Raw genomic sequence first — 26,795 nt, forward strand, 5'->3', positions numbered from 1 at the left:
CCTGTTTATTTTCTTTTCTTTTTTTTTTTTGAATCTACTATTGTATTAAGAAGTGTTTTTCTTTTGGCAAAGGTTATTGTGGGGCCAACGCCGTGCAGAGCCTCCTGCCTTCCATCACTGCTATAACTGCTCACTGCTCAGGCAGGAGCTCAGCCCGGCCAACGTTGCTTATCTCCAATAAATGCAGGCTTATATTTCCACTGCCATATAAAAGCTAGATCCCAGCGCTCCCCCTCTCCCCCAGTGCATTCTTTGAAATGCCACCCAGGCCTTGTTATTGCTGGGAGGCTGGAAAGCCAGGGATTAAGTGCCTCAGGCTGCATTAGGCTTTATTTGTCTAAGCAGCCAAGGGTGAGGAGCGGCCATAAATATTGTGAAATGCCGAGCGTTGCGGAGGGGCAACGTCGGGCAATGCAGGTACCATGGCAGCAGGCATCGTGTCTTGGCCTGGGCACAATTCTGGTGCAAGCGATGTCATTGGACAGGTTCCTGCCCCCCTACGACACAGGAGGTTTGGGGGACATCAAAACCCATCCTCATGTGTTCAAACTGGGGACATCAAGCTACCACCCATGCCTTCTTGTTGCCTCCATTAGTCCTCATAGAACACCAGCAAGCAAGTGTGGTGGATCTACCTGACCAAGTGGGAAAATCCCACCGCAACACTGTCACCCAAGGGGGCACATACCAGGGTCTGAGCCTGTCTGCCCAGAACAGGGTACGCTGTGGCTCCCCTTCACTTGCGCACCGGGACGTCACAGCACAGGGAGGAGACGAAGAACAGGATATGTCCCGATCCCAAGCCAGCACTGGTGGTACTGCCAGAGCCAGCACTTACAGACAGCAGCCCAAGACCTGCTGCTTCTGATGGTTTGGCAACAAGCAACAATCCAAATGAGGAGTCATCAGGCCCAGATGCATGCTCCGTTAGCTAAATTGCTTTACGAAGGTGCCGCTGGGCAACTCTGTCTGCAGGCAAGGCGGGTGCTCCCCCCGTGTTTCATCCCAGCACAAGGACCAGGCACTGCCTGCCCAGCGGCGCACGGATTTTTTTGGTGTGAATGCATGCACCTCCCACGGGAGCATCCCGCACCGCAGCCGGCCGCAGCGCTTTCGGGACATGCCGTTAAACTTCTGCCCTTTGCTTCCCGAGGGCCGAGCACTGCAGCGTGGTGAAGGGATGATGGCCACTTAGACAAAATTACGCCTCACTGGGGACTCTGCTCAGGCTGGGACAACCCACCGCTGAGTGATGGATGTGTGTGGGTGCTGGATGCCGTCACCTCTGCTGGATGCGATTTTGCTTGCTGCCATCACCCCGAGCTGGCAGCCTCCAAATCCGAGTATAAACCACAATTTGTGCCCAACCTTCTTGCCTTAGTAAATACCAGGATTTACTGCTGTCCATGGAAGCTATTGACTTGACCCTCACTTTTGTCAGTATTTATTTTTTTAGGTCACTATATCTAACATCCATCTCGGCAGACACCAGTATTTCAGAAATGGGGAAAACAAGTCACAGACGGAGAGCCAAGCCCAGAGCCAAACCTCACTGTCAGCACACACGCATGTTTTGGTGCAGACATGTACACGCTTCCCCCGGCCAACACAGGACCTTCCACATGCAGGGAAACCAATGGAAGGTTCTCCAGGCTTTGCTACACAGCCCCGCGCTTTTCATAGCTTTTTGGGGGGAACACATGAAACCAGTAAACCTTTTACAGACTTCCCTGGCTCATGAAGAGCCCACGTGCCTCCATAACTCAGAAAGCTGATGGAGGACCCCAAAACCCTCTGTGGGTCTTGTGGACGTGCAGACAGACCTTCACAAACCTGTGGACCCTCCACCCAACTCGGGGTACCTGGCTGGGCCCTGTGGGGTCTGCCAAGCCCTGTTAAGCCCTAACAGCAGCCAAAATGGTGAACCCGCAGCAGGATGGGTGCTTTGTGTCCCCAGAGAGGAAGGGGACGATGACCCAGGTGGGAGACCTGGCTGCCATGGGCACTGCTTGCTGGCTAGGGCCAGCCACTCAGGAAAGCCGTTGTGAGCTTGCAAATTCTTTATAAGCTTCCCATGTGACACGATTACCTAGGGGCCAGATCCTGAAGCTCTCTCATCTCTCTTTACTCAGACCAGTCTCCACTGAAGTAATTGAGGCATTGGCCTAAATACAACTGAAGGACTTCAGGATTTGGCCCAGTAATAAAAACTTCCTTCCTTTGTCTGCTGCTCACTCCACATGATCCCACTACCTCCCGGCCTCCTCCTGGCCACGTCTCCCGAGGCTGGGGCCATTGGTTGTTTTGGTTGATGCTGCTCTTTCGTTTTACCCTCCACGGGACCGTGCCTGTGCCCTCGTGCAGCTGCAAGCTGCTGAGGTGGAGGGAGCCAGGGTGGGTGGTGAGGAAGAGGGTGGATCGCGGGGTGAAATGCAACCTGGCAGAGGGGCAGTGCCAGTCCTGGGGACACGTGTGCAAACGCAGGCTGGGACCAGTCTCAGCCATCACCTCCCCAAAGGCAATTCCTTCAACACCTCTTTGAGGATGGGATGGAGTGCCTCCAAAAAAGCCTTTCTTCTCCCCGCTGACTGTAGAGCACGTGCCTGAGGCTGTACACTACATTTCTATGTGACGGGGACTGGGTGAGATGACTCCTGCCCAGGAAGGTATGGTAGGAAGTTAACTCATCTTGCTGCAATGGCGACTATGTATCACGCTAGGAAGTGACACCATGAGAAACATGTATAATTTTAAACAAGTAACTTGCAATATGAATTTTGCTGCTTTTTCTACCTCAGTATAACCAGGAGGATGCAAAGCCCTGTTATCCCTCAAGGGTACCTCACCCCAGTACGACCATCTGAAATGTGCACTGGCGTTTGGGGCAGGAGGCAGGAGCTCCTGCTTCCTTCCCATGTCTACCAGCCTTGCACACACCTGTGGCACTGACAGATCAATACATGAACACAAATGGACTGATAGAGCAATTCCCTTCACACCAACCTCCCTGCCTCTGCCGCTTGATGACAGAAAGCAAACGCAAAAGGAATCTGAACTTAGCTGAAGTGGGAAGCAATTTGTCCTGAGGTACCAGCATAGTCTGATGACCTAAACCTCAATCCTACGACTCATTGATGCTCAGGCAGGCAACCTGGTCACACAGCAGATTGCTCAGAGAGTACAGAAACAACTCCTGCGAGTTCCTGCTGAGGTCTTTGGTCGTGCAGGGAGATCTTTAATATCGCTCAGCTAAAACTGAAACGGTCAGACACGCACCTTGAGGCATGCAGCTCTGCCCACCTCAGGGAACACAAAGCTCTCTGAGCAGCAGAGGACCGGTGATCTCAGGGCTGCGAGGCTGTACCGTGGCCTTTGCACAGGTCTGTGCAAGCCGCGTGCCACCCAGCCCAGCTGAGCCAGCTCCCCGTGCCCTGCATCCTAAAGTGGAGCACAGCGACGCCAACCTGCGCATTGCACGGGCTGAGCCCAACGTCCAGTCCAGCGGCAAGGGCTGCCTTTGCTCTTCGAAAAATACAGTCTCACTGTACATTCTGCCCTTTTTAAATACATTAATTGCCATGGAAACAATGCTCTTATTGGTATGGGAGCAGCCTGGTGGCCTCCACAGATGCAAGATAAAAATCAATGGATACATGGAAATACAGGCTGTATTTCAGGACCTTTTGTGGTTTTGGGGCTGGTCACCACAGGCACATACGAGAGAACGGCTGACACACTAGCAAGATGCCATCTTCTATAGAGAGAAAGCTGGGGACAATAAAACATGCAGTAACACCTCCTTTGCAGTGTCCATCTGCTTTGCCAGAGCACCCTTGTATGGGAGCCAGTCCCACTACTGATGCGTGTGCTCAGCTCCTGACGCTGGTCATCGCTCCCAGCTCCTGCTGAAGCACCCCAGCCCTGGCTGCCCTTCACGTCCTTGTTGCCAGTGAGTGGGAAGCCTCTCCTGGTCTCAGACCTTGGCAGGGTGGCTTTGCTCCACGCCTCCCCTCTCCCCATCCACGGCCCTTTCCACCAGCTCAGCTGCCTCACCAAAAAGAAGAAAAAAATGCCAATATAATACACATATGCCATCACTTCTTGGCCTTGAGAGTCTTTTATATAGCACTGAGGGGGTTTGTACACAAACCAGCACAAAGGGAAGGGCTGCGAGTGCCCTTCCCTCCCTACCCGTGGCCGCCCCCGCAAACCCGGTACAAAGGGCAGCCCCGGTGCCCGACTCTCCCCTCCCGGCGAGGAGGAGCGCTGCCCTGTTCCCTGCCGTGCCGCCCATCATAAAGGGGTCCCTGAGCTGTTATCAGGCAGTGACAGTTTCCGCCATCAGATTCCTCCTGTCCGTCAGGAAAGCTAAATAAGGAACGTCGTTCAGGCGGCTGCAGGAAGAGGGGAAATGCAGGGACATCCGGCCCAGCTGCCAATTTTTCCTTTCCCATGAACCACCGCTGACCTCCGCCAAGGGAGAACCTGGACACCCAGCCTGGCATCGGCACCGCTCGTCTTCGCTTACCCCTTCCCCAGGGGGCTGACCCAGCCCCGGAGCCTGCCCGGGCGGGTGGCCCTGCCGTGCCATGCCATGCGGCTGTGCCGGGGTGGCACATGGGTGCTGTGGCACCGGCACCCCAGAGCAAGGCGGGCGGCTCGGCGGACCAGCTGGCGTTGGCCCAACCAACTGGAGCCACGGCCAGGAGAAGGCTTAACCCCTCCGCATCTGCGCGCGGGTGGGTGGCTACACCTCGCATGGCAGCAGCGGGTCCCGAAAGCATCACTGAGCCACTCTGACTCGCATCCCTCTTTGCGTGCTCTGCGACCGGGAGCAGGGCCGAGCCTACTCTCTCGCTAAACCCTCTGCAACCGCACCGGGGTTTTCCAGGCTCTGCTGAGAGCGGTAACCAGCTCTGGACTGGCTGCTGCAGGCAGGTAAAATCTCATCTCCTCTTTCTGCTCACTCCAAGGCTCTGCCCACCGGTAATGGGAGATAAAGACCAGGAAGGTCTGCAACCCGCTCAGCTCTTCCCCGCAGTCGTTCCTGGGGACAGCCCCAGGGTCCTTGCTGCGTTCACCGCACAGAGTCAGAGCAGGGGAGCAGCAGCCACCTGGTTATTACATGCTCAGAGAAGTGGAGACCACAGCACTTGCTCGGAGTATCTCTTGCCTTTCCCCACCACCCTGTCCTCTACGTTTCCCCAGTTTGGAGTCTTTTCCTGACCCTCTAAACCAATCCTCCCTCATTAGCAAACGACATCCGTCCCACGGCACCTCCAAGTTTGGCCTGCAAAGCCTGCGCTGGAGATCCTCGCCCTGGAAGGAGGGGGCAGAAACGCAGCAAGAAAAACAATTCACACGTGGGAGAAGTTGTAAGGTGAAATACAAGTCACTGGCTGAAACCTGTTTTTGCTACCTCAGCAGGGAAACGACTCCAGGAGAGACTCCCCGCTTAATATTCTCAGCTTATGAAACTTAGTGGGAGTTTCACCACTGGCTGCCACGGGGCCAGGTTTTCACCCTCCTCCTGCTGAACTTGCACCTAGAGACGGAGTGATTTGCCCACGGCCACTCAGTGAAACGAGCGGTCACGCTGGGCTCGAGGGCTCGTGCCTCCTTGCCGACTTGACCACAGGCCATCTCTGCTTCCACTATTCTGCGTTAACAATGAGGCACCACAGATGGGCAATAATACTGTGTGCCGAAAACATCAGAACTATTTTGACCAGAGAGAAAAAGCCCCCCTGGGACCCGGCTAACCCTCCCTTTTAACAACGTGAAACAAGAAACAAAGGTCTGGGATAGCCAGAGGCAATAAAGACCCTGGAATTAATTTAACCAGTCACTAGATGCCAGTGCAGCTGCAGCAGTATTTCTTCTCCTAACGAAGGACAAAAGATAATTCCAGCTCTGGCCCAGGGCAAGGCTCAGCACTGGCCTCCCCAGCAGACACTGGCATGCACCAGGCGGTCACGGTCCCCCCATGGCACCCAGCTGGCATGGGACCCTCTGAGGGCTGCGTGCCCCGCACCCTGCTGCCCCTCGCCCAGGTGGAGATTTGCAGGAGCTGCCTGGGGCAGGTCAAGGCGAAACATGGTGCTGGGCACCTCTGGCTCACAGTCCGGGGTGAGAAAGGCGGCTTTCAGCTTTAACGAACCACTTGTGGATTTTTTCCTTGCAAGCCCACATATTTTTCCATGCACAACTGCCTTTGGGCCCCGGCAAACATCTAACACCCGCAAGGCCCTGTGGCGATGAACTCCACCGCTGCACGGTGGGACACAACAAGCCACCGGCCCCCCGCCACGCTCCTCACCCCCCCACCACGGGAACCCACCAGGAATTGCCTTCTCCAGGCGAGCTGTGATTTTGCAAAGCCCTGGCCCGCCTTTCTCAGCGGAAGAGCCCTGCGACATTCAGTCATTCCTCACACGGAAACCACCACCACCGCGGGTCCTCCGCTCCGGCTCCCCACCCTCCCCAGGCAGCGCAGCCTGCGGGGTCCGGCCATCACAGGGCTTTCTGCTTCTCCCCGCACCTGCAGGACCCCCCAGGATCCCCTCAGCCCAGGCTTATTGCAGCTTTCTGCTGCCACTGGGTTTTAACACTCAGCCCCCCCAAACTGGGCGTGATGGCACTCCTCACCTTACCCCCATTGCTTGGGGCTGTTTCAGTCCAGCAGGCTGAATGGAAAGATGACGCCACGTTCATTTGGAAACGCCTCTGCTGCGCCAGCTCGAGTGGTTGGGGAGAGGGTGGGTGAGATGGGTGCTATCCCCAGGGCTCACGTTGCTCCCCAAAGCTGGGGAGAGCCGGGCAGACCTGGGCACCCATCAAGAGCCCGCTCCTGCTCGGCAGCCACTCTGCAAAGCAACCTCCCGAGCGCTGCGGATGCCCTGCACGGCATTAGAGAAACTGCTGCCTGGCCAGGGCCCCCTCCTGCTGCCGTTCCCATGGGATCCCGCTCTCCCTTTCCCTCCCCAGGAACTGCCCTGGGACGCCGGGAACAGCCTGTTCCCTCCTGGCCGGCCGGGAGCACCTGCCCTTCCCACGCCTGCCCTGGAAAGCACCGCACCAACGCGGGGCCAAGAGACACCCCGGGGACAGCGATCCTGCATGGAGCGAGCCCACAGGAGAGAGGCAGCGGAGTGCGGGGGGGACACGGCGGAGGAAGCCCCGTCCTGCCCTGCCTGGAGACATTGAGCTGCTGGGGGAGTGTCCCCCTGACCAGACATCAAACTGAGCTCAGCAACAAACACCCAAGCCAAATCCCAGAGCAGCAGTCGCAGGCCATTCATCTGAAATCGTCCCTACGCAGACAGCGGGGCACAAGGGCCACGGCTGTCCCCTCCCCGGCAGCCCCCGGGGACCACGGGCTGCATCCCTCCCACCACCCACCTCCTCCTCCTTTCAGGCCCTGGCTCCGCTTCATCACTCACAAGCGACTGGGCTAAGCCAGAGTGGGGTTTGTTGTACACTCACAGGCTTTTGCATGAGAGGGTGTTGCTGAAACGGCCCATGTTTATGACTTGCAATAAAGCAACTGCTTCCAATCCCAGCTGCGAAGGCGAATGTTGCTGCTGGCACGGTCAGCGCAGGGCTGTCTGAGCACCCAGCCGGCGAGGTCTGTGAGATCTTAGAGGAGGGCAGGCAGCAGCAGCCAACATAACCGGCTCAGGTCCTACACAAGCACAGGCCCTTCCCTCACGCAAAGGGCATATGCTCTGGAAAGCAGCAAGCCAGAGTCTCCAGTGGGATTATTTGGCTGTGGGTTGGTCAGCGCTGCTCTCTGCCCAGAGCACGGCGGCTCAGGGAGCACACGCTCCCATCGCCATCCACAAAGGGTTACCCCAAGATGCCCTGGGATGCTGGGGGGGCTGAACCTCCGCCTGTTCCCCCCATCCCACCGCCTGCAAAGGGCAGCTCCCCAACTCCACTCCATCCTGGGAGCACTGCAGAGCTGGGACGTAGGGAGAGCCTGTGTGCTCTTACACAAGGACATCCCCTCCTCGTGCTGGCTTGTTTAGCTACTGGGGTGCAGGAACAAGCAGGACACAGAGCCAGAACAGACCTTGATGATCCTGAGATGAATATTTCACTCTTCCCAGGTGGAACAGTCTCACACCCCCATCCCTGCTTCCCAGAGGAGCAAATATTTGCACCCAGTTGGGATTATGGTTAATGAGGAATTTGTGGGTCCTTTAACACGCTGACAAATTGGTCCTAGGTAGAAAGCAAGAAGAGGAAGCAAATCCCCAGGGTACAATCCCCCAGTTGAGCTCCACATCATCGCTGCACTAATCAGGCAGCACTGGAGAGCTTCAAAGCTCTGCGCAGCCCTGCGCTGACGAGGCCCACACATCACGCAGCCGTGCCGGCCAGAGCCTCCCAGGCACCGCTACCCGCACCTCCGGGAGATGAAAGAACCTGAGAACAGCTACATGATGCTTTACAAATTGCTAACAAGAGAGCTTTGAACAGCTGCAGCTCCCGCTGCGATGCCACCAGGAGCAGGTCCCTTTCTGCCCTGCCTCCCGGAGCTCCCCCTGAGCTCCTGCAGCCCGGCAGGTCCTTCAGCCCCACGGCACCAGAGCCATGAGCAGCATTTTGGGCAGAGCGGGTTGACAGTGCCTCTGCTAGTGATGCTGTTCATACCACACCTCTGCGGCCAGACCTGCAGCCCTCCCGTGAGCTCACTTCAATGATGGCAGCAAACGCCACCAGTGACGGTGACTCACTGAGCTGAAGCCATAGAAAATTCTATTTATGCTCCCAAAATTCATATCGCCACGTCACAAGCTTCCAGCGTTACTAACTTTCTGTTGGTCTCGCTCTAATCTGCTTTTACCTGTGCAAGCAGGAGCTTCCCTGGGGGAAGCTGCTGGGGCTGGTGCCCCATCCCTGCTGCCCTAGCAGTGCCCACCCAGCTCTGCTCTGCCCCATGGTCTCTGCTCTCTGGAAGGGTGTTGCAGCCCCATCTCTGCCGTGATCCTGCATCCACCTGACCCAAGCCCTGCCAGGGGGTTCGACTCGCTGCCCAACAGCCTTGTACCCCAGAAGCGCTGTGAAAAGGAAAAGCATTCCACCAGGATCTGCCTTGGGTGACTTCCCAGGCGGACCAGAGCTGCCAGCGACCGGCTGGGAGAGGCAGGCTGGACGGCATCGCATGGACCACCGCCTCCTCGCACCTCCCTCCCCAACGCGCTGCCCGGCGCTCACAAATTAATGACTGTGCACGAAAAAATAAATAAACAGAGCAGGGAGCCGGCCTCCAGGCTGCCCTCCCGGCCGGGCGCTTCCCCGCGCAGAGAATGCCTCCTGCAAGAGTCCGACGCAGTTTCTCCCCGCTTGCACCGAGCACACCCGCGGCACGGGCACGGCGTGGGCTCACCCACGGCCTCACCCCCGGGGCCCCGGACCCCCAGCACGGTCCTCCCGTCCCGTCCAGTCACTGCGGGGACACCGTCACAGCCGTCGGGGACACCGGGGCGGGCACCGCGGCACGTCCCCGGCGGGGATGAGGGATGCCGGGGCGGGCTGTGTGGGGCTGGGGGACCCCAAAGCGGGCTGTGTCGGTCCCCGTCAGGGCTGGGGGATCCCGCGGCGGGCTGTGTCCATCCCCGTCGGGGATGGAGTCTCCCGGGGCGGGCAGCGCCGGTCCCTGCGGGGTGTGGGAGCCACACGCGCAGGCAGGGGCAGGGTCGGGGTCCCGTCCCGCCGGGGCAGCCCCATCCCCAGCGCGTCCGCAGGTGCGGGGCAGGCGGGCAGAGCGGGCAGCCCCGGCCGGGCAGGGCAGGGCAGTCCCGCAGCCCCGCAGCACTCACCTGCCTCCGAGACAATGCCGAGCCAGAGCCAGAGGGACAGCGTGCAAACTCTCTTCATCTCCGGGGCTGCGGGCAGGTCCGTGCGGGGCGCCGCGGAGCGATGCGGTGCGGAGCGCCCCGCGCTCGAGCTCTGCTCCCGCCGCGCCCCAGCTGCGGCAACGCGCGGCGGCAGCGGGCGGGGAGCACCGGGGCCGCTTCCTTTTCCTCCGCCCGCCCGGGCCGCCCGCCGCCCTCCGCCGAGCCCGCGGGGCGCCGGGCGGGGCGGGGCGGGGCGGGGGGACGCACCTGCGGCTCCGGACACCGGCGGGGCGTCCGCACCCGCGGCTGCACTCCCCGCACCTGCGTGGGTGCGTGCGTGTCCCGCAGCGGTGTGCGTGGAGGTGCATCCCCTGCAGCAGGGTGCAAGTGTGTCCCACCCCTGTGGGCGTGCACGGGTGTGCATCATCCCTGCCCCACGCACACCTGAGCACCCCCACACCTGTGCGCACACTGCTGCAAACACACGCCTGTGCACACCCCAGACATCCCACCCGCGCCTGTGTGCACCCCGGACATCCCACCCACGCCTGTGTGCACCCCAGACATCCCACCCACGCCTGTGTGCACCCCCCGGACATCCCACCCGCGCCTGTGTGCAGATGCTCACGCATCTTCTTTCTTGCGTGCACCTGGATGCACGTCCCGACCTCTCGGACCAGAGGGCACGCACACAAATACCCTCGCACACCCGTGTGCACACACCTCACGTGAACACACACACCTTCACCCCTGCATGCGCCCCCCAAGCCCACACTTCACACATCCTCTGACCCCCCGCTCCTCCCGCACCCCCCAGGGGCACACGAAGATGCACACACACTTTCTCACATCTGCGTGCACACACTTGCACCCCGACTCATTTGGGGTTGCACTAGGGGCCCCCAGTCACGCCGTCCATCTGTGCACGCTGCCAGCAGCACGGGACAACCATGTTGCCCCCCAGCACCGTTACATGTGGGACATGCACCCCTCTCTGGCAGGTGCACACCAAAACCCACGCACACGACCGTGGCGTTGGCGGTGGGACGGTGCCACTCCACGCGTGCCAGCGGCGCTGCCCCCACGCTGCTGCCACTGCCAGCGACAGCGGCTCTGGCTCGGTGCAAAGTGACTGTGAACACGCTGCAGACGGAGGCGACGGCAGAGCTTTGGGAGTGCGGTGGCACAGCGGGCACAGCCCTGGCCAGCTGCCTGCGCACCCAACGAGCGCTGAGTAGATAAATTAACACGGCCCCACGCTGTGCCCCAGAGGGCTATTAATTACGCACGCTCGCAGACAGCGAGGAAAGAGCCTGAATGAGAACCATGTGCTCATGGCTTCGAAAAGGCATGAAAACTTCTTGTGCACTCAGCTGCTCTCGTTGCCAAACCCGTAGAAGTCACCCTGTCCCTTTCCCCGAAGGGTCCAAGCCACAGAGTTTATTTTACCCGACTCCCCCCGGGTCGTGTCATCTAGTGAGTTTTTAATGCTGAGAGCACCGACTGCATCGCCCTTCAGCACACTCATCTTGGACCACCTGCCTCCTTGATCCCAAAGGAGCAAAAAGCAGCGGTGTCCCTCTGCCCCAGCTGGGTGCCCAAACCCCGGCAAGTTTCTGGAGAGAGATTTTTAAAACTCGCCACGAGGACAATGATGAGGCAGAGCTGGGGACCGCGCAGAGGGGCAGCACTGCCCACCGCCACAGGGAGGAAAGCTGAGAGTGCAGGATCAGACCCCTCCCTGGTGCCGGGGGCTATGATCAGAGATGGGGCAGCCACGGGGCTCCCTGCCCCAGCAGCGTACCCATGCTGGGGACCACCGTGAGCATCAGGGGCCATCGTGCACCTGAGAGATGAGCAGCGAGGTGATGAGCGATGGAAGGATGAATCCCATCGCACTGGCACAGTTGAAGGGCTGCCTGGAGAGGCTGAGTGTGAGCAGAGCAGAGGGTCTGACCTGGGGTTGGGGGATCCTCTAGCACCCCAAAAATAAAGGGATTTTGGCATCCTCCATCCATCGCTGTCCAAATGTGTCACTGCGCAGGCGTTGGTGGCCAGGACCAGCCCGTCCATGCTGCCATCTAACGGCAGGACACCAGGGAGGGCTCGCCCTGCGAGGACGGGGAATTTTCCATCACAAACACAGGGTGACTGTGGGACCGATGGGACCTTTCCATTGTTGCCGCCCTAGGAAACAAAAGGATCTTATTTTAAACTCTTGTCTCCCTTCCAGCATGTGGGGGGACCTGAGGAAGCGAAGGCTTCCCCAAAGCACAAGATAAAGACACAGAGACGTCGCAGTGCGGAGCCAGGGCAGGAGCTGCCAGACACTGCTCAGCCCCAGGCACGGCTATGGGAAAGGCACACGGGGGTGGCTCTGGGGAGACCCAGGGACAAAACAACGAGGTAACCTGCAAGGAAAATACAGCCTGGTCCTGGGCAGATGGCGAGAGCCAGCCCTGGCAGGTGCAGAGCAGAGAGGGGTGCTTTGCCCACACCGTGCCCACGCTCCCATCCCCATCACCTCCTGCCCCGAACACAGGACCAGGCCCAGCTGGTGACTGCATTCACACCACGCCTGAGGTTTCTACTCCACCATGCTCTGGTTTATCAGTGAAATGCATTTTCAGGTATGCATTTTCCTTGCTGGGCTAACGCAGCATGTACAGCAGCTCAGAGCAGCGTTTGCCCGGCACGTAGGAGCCCCGTACACGCTGTGTGCAGGGCAGGGGCTCTGCCTGCCCCAGCCTTCCTGCCAGAGCCCTTCCCCGAGGGCAGGGCCACGCGAGGACGTTACACCCCGAAACATGGCTCTGCCTGGTAGCGGCACGCCACAGCGACCACACACAGCCCCGCAGGAGGAGGAGGAAGGACGTGCTTCCTCGGGAGCCTGCTCAGCCCAAGGGTTTGGGACAAGCAGGTTTCGCTGCTCTCCAGCTCTGTCTTTGCCAAGGGGAAGGTGGAGGAGGTGGCAGCTATGGCACTGGCACACGTCGCAGCGAGATGCTCGCAGCCCGTGCCACCACACCAGCCCACGCAGCACACGGCAGCCGTGGGAGCTGGCGGCCGCCGAACTCTGTCTGCGCCCACTGCCTGCCAGATCTGCTCCCCCTCGCACTCCGGGGCCGGCTGCCTGCTGCTGCCCAGCCTTACTTGCCTGCGGTTTTGGGGCAGGTCGGGCAGGCGGTGGGTCTCGCTCCCCGCTCCAGCTGCAGCTCCCTGCCATGCTCAAACCAGCCTTACCTTCCCGCAGAGGCTCCCAGCCCTTATAGGGGGGGTGGCAGCCCTGCTCACAGCAGCATTTCCAAGCTAACAGCTCTTTCTTCTCCACTCTTACTTCAGCTGAAGGGTGGCAACAGGATGAGGCAGGAGCTGGGAGAGGAGGCTGAGTCCAGCTCAGGGGCTCAGCAGGGAGGGAGTAGACTTCACTCACCAGCTAAAGCCCAACTGGGGACCAGGAGGGAGCAGAAACCCCTAACACCCCCTCCAAGCACACTCAACCCCTGAGCAAGGCTGCACAGAGCAGCAGCTTCCCAACTGGGTCCCCTCTGCACCCACCTCCACCCCACACCTGCAGAGCCCCGGGCTGCTCCGTGCTCCTGCACAGGGCACGTCTGCCTGCATCTTGCACGGGTCATCTTCTCCTCTGGCTGAGCACAAAGCCTCCTCCTGCCCCAGTACAGGCATCAGGCAACCCCAAAACTGGGTGCTACAGCAGAGCCCAGCCCTGGCACGCTGCAGCAGTGGTTCACGGTAAGGGGGGATGTCCCTCTTGGCACTGTGGGAAGACCAGGCGCCCTGTCCTGTCCCTGCAGGGCAGGGGGTGACCAGTGAAGGACTCCTGTGACAAGTGTCCCATGCCCAGCTGTGGGAGCTGGAAAGCCCTCGTGCTTGGCCCTTCCCGCAGCACAGAAAGTTGAGCCTCTGCACAGGAGGGACGTGCAGGCTCCAGCCAGGACCCAGGGCTACACAGGATCGGGGTAGCTCCGGCCTCTGCTTTGACCCTGGAGTGGACTTGAGTGGGATAAACACAACAACCCCTCACACCCATCGCTCCCGCCAGCCAGGCTCAGACCCACTCCAGCACCTCCTGCCTCAAGCTGACTCTGAGTGGGGTCAAGTGAGCTGGGCATGGGGCCAGCACTCCCCAGTCACAAACTACAGCAGCCAAATCCACTCAACTTGTCCCCCCTGGAAGCCCCAGGCCACCCTCCTGCAGTGGCAGCACTGCCAGTGGGGCTGCATGGGGCTGACAGGCAGAGCCAGGCTGGGACTGCCCGCTCCTGGCAGCGAAGGCTGCTCGGGCTTTCACGAAGTTGGCCTGAAAGGGGACTTCGCATTTTTCACATACACAAACCCTTAGGACCCAGGCAGGCCAGAGGAGACTGGATCTTAAAACCCAAGAACCAAAAGCTGGAGGTGGGATCTAGACAAAACCTCCCCACGCCACAGGGTTGCCAAACCCCCACCTTGTTCCCAAGCAGCCCAGCATCGCCGGAGGGGAAGCAACAGGCCGAGAGCCACTGCAAGACGTGCTCCAAAGGAAGGGCTGGGTGAGAGCAGCGGCTCTTTTGTGTCCCCTGTGCCACAGGTAGAGGGAAGGAGCTGGGGCTGGAGCAGCTGCTCTGGGCCCGCAGCCTGTGCTACACCCCAGTGCTGTAGATCCCCCCCAGCATGCAAGCCCTCAGCAGGTCCAGCAGGCAGTGGTCTTTCTAATTGCTTTAATAGTGACCGAGTAGAGGCAGCACCGCAGTCCCGGGGCTGTGATGGGTCCCACACCGTGCACCGAGCTCCCTCTGCCGCCAGCCTGTCGCCTGGCCCCATGAAGGTCTTTGAGCAGAGGAAGCCCGCCGCTGTGACACAGAGCTGAGTGTACCCTGATGGCGTCTCCAGGACCGCCGCCCTCCTCCACAGGGTTTATGGGTGGGAGCACAAAGAGACAGGAGGTGCAAGCAGCCTGCAGCCACCCCCACTGCAGCCCTGTGGCTGCGGTTACTGAACCATGCAATGCTCAGGCATGGAAAGGTGCTCTTCAAGGGGTGCCAGGCACCTCCAGGAACACAGTGCAGCACCCACAGCCCATGGCATGGAGAAGGGAGGGCAGACAGGAGACGGGAAGAGACTCATCCCCCTCCTTCCTCCCAAAACTGAAACCAAACCAGTCTCTCCAACACCCACCATGTCCCTGTGTGCAGAACTGGCCTCCAGCATGGCTCCAGCCAGCCAGCTGGCCAAGACAAGGAGCGAGGCTGCTGTCCCCAAAGCACCCCGCTCCTCCTCATCCCTCACAGGACCAGGTGGCAGAGGCGCATGGGCTCCATGTTGTCCCTCCCATCGCTGAAGCAGGTGCTGAAGAAGGGGCAGTATCTGTCTGCAGAGACCTCGTGGAAGGTGAAGAGGTGGGACATGTCCACAGCATCAAAGAAGGCAACGGTGCCCTCTTGGCAGTCCAGGAAGACCCCCACTTTCTCGGGGGGCCGGCGGGGAGTCAGGCGCACCCAGGGGGTGGCGGTGGCCCAGTACTCAGTCCTGTTCCGCAGGCGAAGAGTCCAGTAGCCGTTCTCTGGGCACAGCTTGACCTTCACCGCCCGGTCCACAGCCTCGGCAGCCACCCCCAGGTCCCATTTGGTTTTGCTGCCCACCCAGACCTCCCAGTAGTGCCGGCCGCTGTCGAAGGTCTGCGAGCCCAGGACATTGACGCACTGACGGAAGCGCCAGGGGCTGCTGGGGACAGGCTGGGCTCGATTCTTCTCTGTCACGGCTGTCAGGTCTCTGGTGAAGACCAGGTTGGGGTGGGCTGACTCAGGGTCGAAGGTGAGTGGGGCAGGAGCTGTGGAGACATCGAGCATGGCATTTTACCAGCTGCATATTCCCTCTGCAGAGCAACCCCGGCCCTGCCACCATCCAGCACTCCCATCCCTCACACCAATCCGCTCACCAGGGCAGATGGACCGCAGCATCCGTCTCCAGAAGATGTACTGCAAGGGGCCGCTGCGACTGTCCCTGTAGTGCTCCAGGTCGAAGGCAGGCTGGCTCTCGACGTGCACTGAGGGCCTGGGCAGAGAGAGAGAGCAGCACTCAACCCCTCTGCCCCGCCGATTTGGTAAAGGTGGGACACACACCTCCCTGGCAGCTGCTTGCTCCCGCTGATGTGGTGCTACCCCAGCGTGGCAAGTGGCTCGGGGCAGAGCGAGACAGGTCCGGCAGCACCGCTCGTGGTGACTCACAGTAGACCAGCACCCAGCACGCCCGAGCAGGACTCCTGCTTGGGTGACCAGGCCAGGCCTGCGGAGCCAGGCTGCATCCCACTGCAACCCCCAGGGAGGGAGGGGACAGGGACACGCTCCCCTATGGCAGTTCTGGCCCTCAGCTGCTCACAGCCTCAAACAAACCTGCACCTTGGGGTCAGTTTTGCAGTCCCGTGAGCTGTAAGAAGCTAAGGAAAGGCAGGGAGAAGCTAAAGCACCCGAAGTCTGTGGCATTCACCTTGCTCCTGCTTGCGGCACGCACGGCTCATGCGCCCATTCCAAACCAGCACGTCTCCTCCACCTGCTCTTCTGGCCCAGCCACCTCAACACACATGTTCCCTGGGAATAGCATCCAACACGTGCTGGGGACCAACCCCCACCTAGCACAGCACCAGCAGCTCGCTGAGCAATTTGTGATGCTTTTAGAACTTGAGATAAGATCCCTCCCCTGTGTGGTCCCAGCCAGGGACAGAGATAAGCTCCTGAAAAGGGAATTAGCTTCTCTCATGCCAGACACGTACCTGATATCCAGGCTCTCCACCTGCAATGAGGAGCAGAAAGAATTAGCAGTCACGGTCTGTAATTCATGCAGCTGCACAAATAAACTCGCCGTCCTGCCGCCTCCTGCTGTCACGCAGCAGAGAGAGGAAACCAACCTACCAGGACCTCCACCCCGGGGGAAAACAACTAGGCACCTGGGCCAAGGTAATTTCACAGGGGTGACAGAGAAGGAGCGAGGCTCCTGAGACCCAGCACATCTGAGAGATCACCATATCCCTTGTGGCTAAAGCCTCCAGACTCCACGGGATTGGGTAGATAATCCAGAGGGATGGCAGTGAGAACGACTTACGGGTACAGCCTAGTGCTGTCATTTAGGATTCTCCCCATCCCAAATTCACATCCTGAAACATCCCTCAGCCTCTTGCCGGGGTCAGCCGAGCACACTCGCCTCCAGCAACGACGCTTCTTCAACCTTGCTCAGGGTCTGCTCTATGCGCTCGATGTCCCTCTGCAGCACCGACACCCCCTCCTCCAGCCGTCGGACGTCCCCGTGCAGCCGTGCCAGCGACTGCTCTTCCTTTTTGCCCAGCTCTGCCAGCACAGCTCTCTCCTCTTCCTCCAGGATCTGACGAAGGCGGGCAAACTCTGCACGGATCTTGAAGTTCAGCTCCCCAGACACCTTCTGAGCAGAGGGAAAAGGCAGAAGATGAGTCCAGCAGCTAAAACACAGAAATAGGTGCATGGAATGGCTGGGCCTGTTCATCTGCTTACACAATCCTGGAAATCAGAGCGTCTCAGACATACCCATGACTTTTTTGGATGGAAAACAGGACACAAGGACAACTTTCAAGGCTGCAGAGCCAAAGGGAAAAAAAAAACCCAAACCAAAACAAGCTCTACCAATGGCTCTGTCACCTTAACTAGAACTCCTTGCACACAGCCACAGTAGGAGCCCGCAGCCCTCTCCCACACCACCAGGAATTTGCTTGTGTGCAAGACTGGAGCTTTTTTGCTTTTCTGGAGCTGCAGACTCAGCTGCTCAGGTTAGTTAGTATTTATTTCATATCATGTCAGACCCCAGGCAGAGCTGCCTAAAGCTGCTCTTTTGCTCTGATGCCTCCGTCTCTCAGGGCTCCTGTTTGTACGGGAGAGACGGGGGAGCTGCACAAACTAATCTCTGTAGTTAAGGCCGATAAAATCCCATTCAGCTCTTTTCAGAGGTCGCTTTTTCCCAGTTGTTTATCTGGCCAGCCAACCTTGTGGTGCTCTCGCTGCCTTCCTGCTTGTTTACAAGAGACAGCCAATGACTCTTTATTTTCCCAATCTTTAAGCTTTTAATCCCTAAGTGCAACCTCAGCCCTCATTATTTTATTGAGAAGTGCTTCCCGAAATGCACATCCCTTTCTTGCAGCAGGAAACCGATCTCCCCCAGAGTACACCCGAAGCTTCACCCGCCAGCACAGCACCCCAGCCTCCTTTGCTCTAGCAGGTGCTGACACACCAGAACTGCAGAGGACGTGCATGGCCTCCCTGTTCAGATCAGCCATTTGCTCCTTTACTCTTGAAACACCTCTTAGGCAGCTCTTCCACTGCAACAGGACCTCAGCCACGTGTGCTTATTTGCTAATACTTTGGTCTATTCCAAATCTGGCAGCGGAACAGAGGTATGAAACAGTGCAGGCAGGGCGATCAGAGACTCTGGTTGGAAGACAATCTCCCATCAGTGTTATCTCACCTCTGAACTACTGCAGTTTTCCTTAAATTCTCCTTCCTTGGCTTTTAATACTCTTATGTCACTCAAGAAGGAAGCGCAGTCAGCCTGCGCCTGTTGTTGCTTCACTGATCAGTGACAAGCAGGCAGCCTGCTGCCACTCGAGCCTGGAGAGAGCACTCAGGCTCCTCACATCGCCTCAGATTTTCACAGTGAATCCAAACACGGCCCTTGTCACAAGGCCATGGCTCTCTGCAGCGCCAGCACTGCCCCTGACCCAGCTCCTTCAAGCTTTGCTGCCATCCCTTCAGACACACAAGGGTATTTCAGAGCTCCCAAGAATTAACCCTCTCCCAATGTGGCAGCGCTGCAGGGCCAGAACAGGCTGCTCAGCAACAGCTCTCACCACTCACCCTGTCTCAGCTCCACTGCACCAACGCACCTTGTAAACACTGCATTAACGAGCGCTTAATGCCTCTTCCCAAAGCCTCCACTGAATGTTCAGCAGTGATGGGCTTTGGCCTACATGCACGGGAGTTTGTTCAGATTCCTACGTAGTTACTCATCTAGATTTTTACAGGAATCTGAGCTAAATCTCAGCTGAAGCAATACACAGATCCTCTATGAACATTAACCCAGAGGCTGTAAACAAAGCAGCTACTACAGGACATTACCGTCAGCCTGCAGATATCTTCCTGTGTTGCACGCTTCTTCCGCAAGAAATTCTCCATCTCCTTCTGACGAGCTTGCAAAGCATCTTCCAGGTGCTTCTGTAGGAACAAGGAAAAGAAGGTGAGGAGACCATTTCACTACTCTGCTGTGATTCAGGAGCAATCTCAGTTCCTGAGGCCAGCATTAGAGGGAGGCTGCAACAGGATTTCTTATAAAGACAGTAAGGAGAAGAAACCACCTGATGCACAGGCTTGAGAACAATATATGTGTGCACATAATGAAACAAATTTATTTCTAAGACTGGGAGCTCCAGCCTGGGATATCTGTTTGTCGAAAGTTTAAAACCTGTGTGCTGTGAACTGACTTGTGCAGGGCCTGACCCCTCAGGCAGTGCAGCCAGCACAAGCAGCCCTCACCCCCAGCTGCGTGGTCTCTACGTGAGAAATAGCAAGGCTGTGATGGGAGTCAGGCACAGCAGTGAGGGAAACCAAGGCAAGAGAAGAATGCGTCCAAAAGACAGACAGCTGGAAGGAAAGAGGGAGAGGGAATGAATCAGGATGAGACAGATGCCATTTCACTCGGGCCAGGTGATGCACACACAAGGCTCCCTGGCAAGCGAACCAACTGCAGGATGAGGGGGTGGTGGGCTTGTGGTGGCTGCACAGAGCTCACGTGGCACCTGTCCCTTTCTCTCCCATCCAGGCAGAAGCCACTCACCTGCATCTTGTGCTGGTGCTCTGCCAGAGCTGGCAGTGCCGCACCTTCCTCCACCAGCCCTGACAGCAGGTACTGGGTGCGGGAAAGCCCGGCCGGGGAACTCCCGGCGGCACTGGGGCAGGAGGGGGACGTGGGCGCAGCTCTCCCAGTAGCCCTGGATGCAGGCCTTGCAGAAGTGGTGCATGCAGTCCAGCATGACGGGCTCGCTGAAGAGCTCGAAGCAGATGGCACATGTCAGCTCCTCCTGCAGGCTCCAGTCCTGGCTCCTGCTGGCCATCCCTGCTGGCACACGGGTTCCACCCTGAGCCTCCTGCCACCACTGTCCCCAATCCCCTTCCCTCCGGGCTAGGGCACACCTCTGCCTCTCCTCCCACTGGGCTCTGCTGGGTGCTCTGGGTTTGGTTGCTGGACCTTGGACGGTAGGCACAGGACCTGCCTCAGAGCCACACTGGTGTATCCAGCCCTGGAAAGCCCCGAGCGGTGGGAATTATAGTGAAGTCCCAGCAAAGGGTCAGTCCCTTCGCAGAGTAACAACTTGCTGTTTCCTGTTACTTCAGCAAAACTCCTCACAGGGTCTCACAGGGGCTGGCCGCGTGTCCCTGACAGGGCCCAGGGAAGGGTCCCCCCCGGCTCAGGGACAGCAAGCTGCCTCCCCCCAGCCCGGGGAGCCGGGGGGTCAGCCCCAGGGCCCGGCAGCCTGCCCCTGCCGTGAGCTGCAGCCCCCCGGCCTAGCGAGAGCCCGCGGCACCCCCCAAGCCTGCGCTGCGCACCCCCCGAGCCCCCGGGTACAGCCCCGGCCCTCCCGGGGCACCCACCGCACTCACGCCTCTCGATCCCCCCCGTGTGCACCGCACCGCACCGCACCGCACCGCACCGCACCGCACCGCACCGCACCGCACCGCACCGCACCGCACCGCACCGCACCGCGCGGCTCCCACCCTCCGAACTTTGAGCCTCCGCCCCGTCCCCCGCCCAGCGGACTGACGTCCGCTTCAACCAATCGCCGTGCGGATGCGCCGCCCGCCCGTCCGCTCATTGGACGGGAGCTGCTGCCAGGGGCTGGGCGGGGCTCCGGCATGTGATGTGGTCACGTGCGCGCGAGCCGGGACGGCTGCGGGTCTTCGCGCGCCGCCCAGGGGAGTGCGCGTGCTGCGCGGCGGCCGTTGAACGGCGCCCAACGGCCCGGCCCGGCCCGGCCCGGGACGTCACGGGACTGCCCCGCCCCGCCCCGCCCCTCAGCTGCACAGCGCCTGTACTGCACCGCCCTTGACCTGCACTGCCCCTCCACTGCCCCTCCGCTGCCCCGCAGGACCTGCGCCAGCTCTCCCAGTCACAGGACCTTCAGAGGGCAGCTCTCACCAGTGCTGCGGGGTCACGGCTGCGGGTTTCGCTCAGCGATCACAAGGGCTGCAGAGTGTTAGCAAAAGAGAGAAGGAAGGGTTCCCATCCTTGTGTGGTCACCTGATGGTGGGCACTGGGAGGTTGTGGGAAGCGGCAGACACTGGTGGACATGTGAGAAAAATCACAAGAGCTTTCAGTACTGGAAGTAAAAGGAAATAAAACCAAAAGGAGTGGGGACACAGGGACAAGCAAGAGTTGCACAGACCCTCTCTCTCCTAACTGCTGTTACAACCAGAGCATCCCCCCAGAAGGGTGATGTGCTGGGCACTGTCCACCTACTGCCCTCCTGCTGCTGCTGCTGCTGCGCTACGTTTTCTCACCGTTACAGCAGTGCAATTAATGCAGAAAATGTTTCCACCCATTTTCATGTGCCTGTCTGAGGGATTTTCCCAGGCTTCCTCTTGCACTGTGTGTGCTTGCTCACTGGCATGTGGCCGCAGCAGCCCTGCTTGCAGGCGTCAGCCTCCCCCTTGACTCCGCCAGCCCCTTGGGGTCACACGCTCAGCCACAGCCCCACGCCGATGTTTGGACTTTGAGCATCGCTGGCTACATGAGCAGCAATCGGTCCTGGGGGATGCTGGCCATGGGCAGGCGAGACGCACCCCGGGCAGCCTCCTGCAGCCACCCGGGCACAAAGCAGTGACGAGCTGGAGCTCCTCGTTGCTCACCATTGCTCTGCAGAGCCCTGGCGTAGGCAGTGCCAAGGCTGGAGTGTGTGCGGTGGGGTGGGCTGGGGGTGCCCCCAGGGGAGGCGCTGAGCTCCAGGAGGTGACGTGGGCAAGGCAGGAGGATGTGGGCTGCTGTGAAAGTGCTCTGAGGCCAAGCAAGTGGCATCTGTGGACACCAACAAGGTCAGGCCATGCCCAAATGTGCTGCCAGCCCCAACGTAGTTATTCTGAGGGCTCAGGACCTGCTCCAGCTCGCTGAGTGAGGTGAGGGTTGGTTGCACGCCCCTGCTCCAGTCCCCATGATGGCAGTGGGACAGGGATGCTCAGCCGCTGCTGCTCGCTGGGCGCTGGGGGACAAGAAGCACTCGCCAGGCAGGAATTGTTTCCAACAGGCTGAACCTGCTCCCATTGCTGCCCTTTTCCCCTCTCCACTGCACAACTCAGCGGGGTCCCCCTGGGAATGTTGCTTGGGTGGTGACACTGGGACCTAGGGATGACACAGGGATCCAGGGATGACCGAACAATCTCCGCTTACCTGGGACTTAATGCAGCAAAACCTCACTCCCCACGTTTATGGAGTTTTGTGCTTTCAGTAGGCTGGATCTCACCGTGTGAACGGGCTGGGGCTTGCTGGGAGCAGTGGCTGCTGCCAGCCCCACGTGCAAGGGGGTAACACCTGCCCAGCGGGAGGGCGGCTGGTGTTACACATCATCCTCCTGCCACGTGCCAGCAGTCCTTGAGAAACAGGCGGTTTGAACTGGTGGATTTTGGATGGGAGCTGAATCACCTGCTTAGATGCATCCTTTTGAGAGGGAAATAGCTTCATCATCCATGTCCAGGCTCTGACCTCCTGGCTTTGCCACCATTTCTCCAGGAGGCATCATGGACTGTGCATAGACACACACATACACACATACATGAGCCAGCAGATGAGACACCCAGCTCAGGACGTGCAGCCCAGGGTGAGCCAGGGTGCTGCTCCCTGGCCCGCTGTACTTTGCAGCACCATGGTCCATTACTTGTACAGCTCTGCACAGAGGTAAAAGCATCAATAATTGCTTTTCAGCAGAGATCTGGAATGCGCTGCAAAAGGTTATGTTCCCCAGCAGACAGAGCCATCACCGCTGGGAGATGTCCCCGTGAATCAGCATCTGTGCTGTGTTCGGGGAGCTCATCCCTCCCTGCAGGGCTGGTTACAGAGCCCAGGGAGGTGACAGCCCCCAGCCCGCACCTCCACGCACCCCACTGCAGCTGCAGGCCTGTTGTTTGGAGAAGGTGAGTCCTTCTGTAGCCAGATAACTGAAGTTTCACCCTTAAAAGGCAGAATTTGGGATAGCTCAGCTGACGTTGAGCTCCTCCATCAGCTCCCCTCTTAGCCCCAGCTGGAGCCTGGTCCTGGGCACTCTGTGCAGGGTCAGCAGCAGGAGCATCCCCCGCTGTGGCACTGGGCTGGTGCTGTGCCAGCGGATCCCCTGCCTCCGGGGCTGGCATGGGGCTGCGGGGTACTGCTCTCACGGGAGTGATGCTCTGCACCAGGGCATGGTGCTGCCAGCTGGGTCCAGGTGCTGCAGGACACCCTGTAGCACCCAAGGGAGTCCTGGACCCCTTGATGTCTTGACTTGATTTTCCCAAATAACTCCCCTTGCTGCTGACAGGACAGATCGCCCATGTACAATTGCTCATCTCCATCTTACAGGTTTGAGCTGCAAACGCAGGTTTCAGAGCCAAAGGAGGAGCGGTGCCATTTCACCATGCACTAGTTCATCAATCCCAGAACAAAGTTCCAACACAGGCAGAGATGTCCTTGTCATGGCCATTTAACTTTCTGGAACACCAACTACGAGCTCTAAAGCTAACAGCGAGTGGCAGTCATTTCCCAATGAACACGTCTCCCATCTGCGGATTGAAAACACACAATCGAGGGTCCCTTGGTCTCGGATTCTTGTTTAAGTGCTCCTGGCATCTCCTCCCTTTCAGCACTCGCTTCAGTTGGCAATGTAATGTTTTTCTTTCTTTTTATAGCATATTCCTCTCGGGAGGCTCCAAGCTCTGGGCTGGGACCTGAGAACGCTGTGTTTGGAGAGCCTGATTATGCACTGGGGAGATGAAGGATAATGTGGAGCAGGAAGGGTCTGGCCGAAAGCTCATGGATTGGGTCCAAACCCCTTCGTGGTTCTCTGCTCCGTGCAGTAAACATGTATTCTTGGAGACGGGTGTCAGAGGCACTGTTTGGCCTTACAGAAGGAGACAGATGAAGAGGGAAGCGCGGTGGGTCCGGCTGCCGGAGGGCTTCACTGGGCTCCCAGTGATACACGAGTGGAAGGAGAAGAAATCACTGATCCACACTGCCAGTCCCTCGTGTTGGCTCTCCAAAAACAGGCAGAAAAGCTCAACAAGGGTTGAAAAGCTTTGCATTTTGATTTCCCTGTTTCACTTTGTTCTGATTACAAACAAACACCGAGGACTTCAGTTCCTCTGGATCCGTTTCTCTCCCTGCGGCTCTGCCCGAGCAGTGCCCGGCCACGGGGCAGGGGAGGGGGCAGAGGGGTAAATAGGGCTGGAGCCCTTGGGCCCTGCAATGGAGAGGTGCTGGGCAGCCCCTCGGCGGGTGACTCCTGCGCTCACTGGTCTGTGCCCCCCTGTGCCCACCGGCCCGTTCCCTGCAGAGTGGACACCTGGAGGCAGGGGGTCTTCCAGCCACGGGCGTCGGGGCGAGATGGTGCTTTTGGTGCAGCTGTAAGGGAACAAAGAGCAGCAGCACTCGGGGATTCCCAGCTCAGCTGCCTGCTGGGGATTGAAAGCCCATATGTGGGAGTTTGTTTTAAACATAGTTGAAAGACTCATCAGTCCTGTCCCCTGTCCTTACCCTGGGACCCTTCAGCGGACCTTATTTCCACATTTCAGACACTGAGCTGAATGAAATCTGGTCTTTTCACCATGCTGACCCAGACAAGCCCCAGGGGAAGGGCTCTATGGTGGTGAGGATGGGGCAGCCTGGAGCCAGCCCTTCCCGATGCCCACAGCATCCCTGATGGGGAGGGACTGTGGTGCTGCCAGTCTGGGAGAAATCCCCAGGCTCCCGACGTCCCCAAAAGCAGGCTGCACCCAGGCAGGCTCTGCTTCGGTGGGCTCCTGCCAGCTCTCTCCTGCGCTGAGACCGGGAGGGAGGAAGAAATGGGAAGGGAAAGCGGCAAACAGAAAGGAAAAAGTGAAAGAAGGGGTGAGGTGAATCAAGGTAACTGCTGCGTCACCGTTAACGAATATTACGCATCCCTCTGCGACCTCAGCTGCAGGGACATGATTTAAAGGCCTTGGTTAGAAAAGCGAGCAGGAAATGAAGCAATGCTCCAAGATATGATATCTTTGGATAAATAGCTGGAGGAGGAGCGTGACCAAAGGGTAGACCATTATTTGCCAATATTTTCTTCCCAGGCCCAAATGACACTGCTGTTTTGCTAAGGTCAGAGCCTTCTGCTCTGAAGGCATCCGACTGGCCCCAAGCACCCCCATGAACTGGCAACCATGGTCCAGGTAAGAGCCAGATGGAGATGGTGAGAGGTGTTGAGCAGGTTCAAACCATCCCAAACACGCCATGAAAGGATCCAGGTCAAGTAAGGCCAGTGGTCTAAAGGTTTGTGTCATTTTGTCTCTCGTGTGTCCAGGAGCTCATGGAGAAGAGTTGGGGATCAGCACGGACAAATCCATCTCCTACTACATGGAGAGAGGGAGTTTGCACCATGGGTCTGGGGCTCTTCTGAGTCCTTTCATGCTGCATGGCTCTGGAGGCACTGGGGCTGCGGGAGGGTTTAACCCACACCTCACTGGTGATGGCATGTAGGAAACAGGTCCTAGAACAGGCTCAGGAGGATGAACGCCGCTTAATCGTGGCTTTTTTTTTCTGGGGATGCTCAAATAGCTCAGTTCCTAGGGACCAGATTCACATGGCTGCTGAACTTCTCAGCCCAGCCTCCCTCCCCAGGACTCCTCGTGTAAACCATCACGAGCCAGCCCGCCAGGCAGTCTGACACGCCGAGATGTGAGATTCCCCATGCCGCCCCTCCGGGCAGCCAGGAATCCATGTTTGCATTCCACCAGCGTCCTTCATCTCCCCGCACCCAGGCGCCAAAACCAGGAGATTTCTGCAAATATTAACATTTCTGGCTGCCTCTTGTTTGCCTGTTTATTCTGAGCTGTGCATGAAACCCCTCTGATATTCCACACACAGCACAGGGCTTGGCCAAAACAGCTTTGTCCTCTCAGCTTTCCCCGCGATGGGTCATGCTGCAGCTCCCCAGCCAACACGTTACCTGGTCCCCAGGTGAAGGATGCCCCGTAATGCTCCTCTCCTGCACTTGGATGCCTGGTTCATGGTGAGGCTGCCCAGCCAACACGTTACCTGGTCCCCAGGTGAAGGATGCCCCGTAATGCTCCTCTCCTGCACTTGGATGCCTGGTTCATGGTGAGGCTGCCCAGCGTTCACAGACGTGTCGAGCTGCCTCTGCAGGGCCTGAAGCCTGTGGATTTTTTCTTCTTTTTTTTTGAGGTTTCTGACTTCTGCCCTGTACAACAGGGATGTGGGAAAGATCTTCATGAGTTCACCCTACAAAAATGGGCTGGACAGGCTTGGCTAGTCAAGGTGCTCGAGTCTTTTGTGGGTTGTCATCCATATTCCCTGGTCAGAGCACAGTGGCCATGAAATCGAGCCCTGTGGTCACATCCCATCCCCAGATTGCTTTCCCCTGGCTGGTCTGAGGCTGTTTGTTGTATTCATTACTTGCATTAAAGATGGCCACAGAGCCCAGTTCTGTGCAGCACTCCCGGATGTCACATATGAAAATCTTCAGCCCATCCAGTGGAGATGGAGAGAATTAATTTACCATCCTGCAGCCTGCAAAAGGCAAGGGATGTTTCTGTAGGAGACCCCACAAGAACAATATCTCTCAGTGCAGCATTTCCTGTGAAGCACAGGTTGTTGGGCACAAACGTTCCCCCTTGCTATTTTCCTTGGGCTTTGCTATCTGAGAAAGATGCA

The 26,795-nt window shown here is 58.6% G+C and overlaps 2 protein-coding genes across 6 annotated transcripts in view; both read right to left on the reverse strand.

Moving 5' to 3' along the window:
• The window catches only part of FLT4 (fms related receptor tyrosine kinase 4), a 59,322-nt gene extending 49,348 nt beyond the window's left edge, over positions 1-9,974 (reverse strand). For 4 of the 5 annotated variants that reach the window (XM_068408764.1, XM_068408762.1, XM_068408763.1 and 1 more), the window contains exon 1: positions 9,828-9,974. In XM_068408764.1, coding sequence (XP_068264865.1) covers positions 9,828-9,885 — 58 coding nt within the window. In that variant the 5' untranslated portion in view covers positions 9,886-9,974. Of the gene's footprint in view, positions 1-6,648; positions 6,720-9,827 lie in introns of those variants that run through there. The other variant, XM_068408765.1, reaches the window with a different exon arrangement.
• Positions 9,975-14,552: 4,578 nt separating this feature from the next.
• Positions 14,553-20,598, reverse strand: LOC137667995 (zinc-binding protein A33-like). Its single transcript, XM_068409263.1, is given in 8 exon segments — positions 14,553-15,675; positions 15,784-15,899; positions 16,615-16,634; positions 17,043-17,276; positions 18,980-19,075; positions 19,695-19,775; positions 19,777-19,973; positions 20,519-20,598. Coding segments are annotated over 7 exon segments (1,287 nt in total). The 5' UTR covers positions 19,972-19,973; positions 20,519-20,598; the 3' UTR covers positions 14,553-15,130.
• Between the last annotated feature and the right edge of the window lie 6,197 nt (positions 20,599-26,795).

Source organism: Nyctibius grandis, chromosome 10 (genome assembly GCF_013368605.1).
Source record: "Nyctibius grandis isolate bNycGra1 chromosome 10, bNycGra1.pri, whole genome shotgun sequence".
In the NCBI taxonomy this organism is placed as follows: Eukaryota; Metazoa; Chordata; class Aves; order Nyctibiiformes; family Nyctibiidae; genus Nyctibius; species Nyctibius grandis.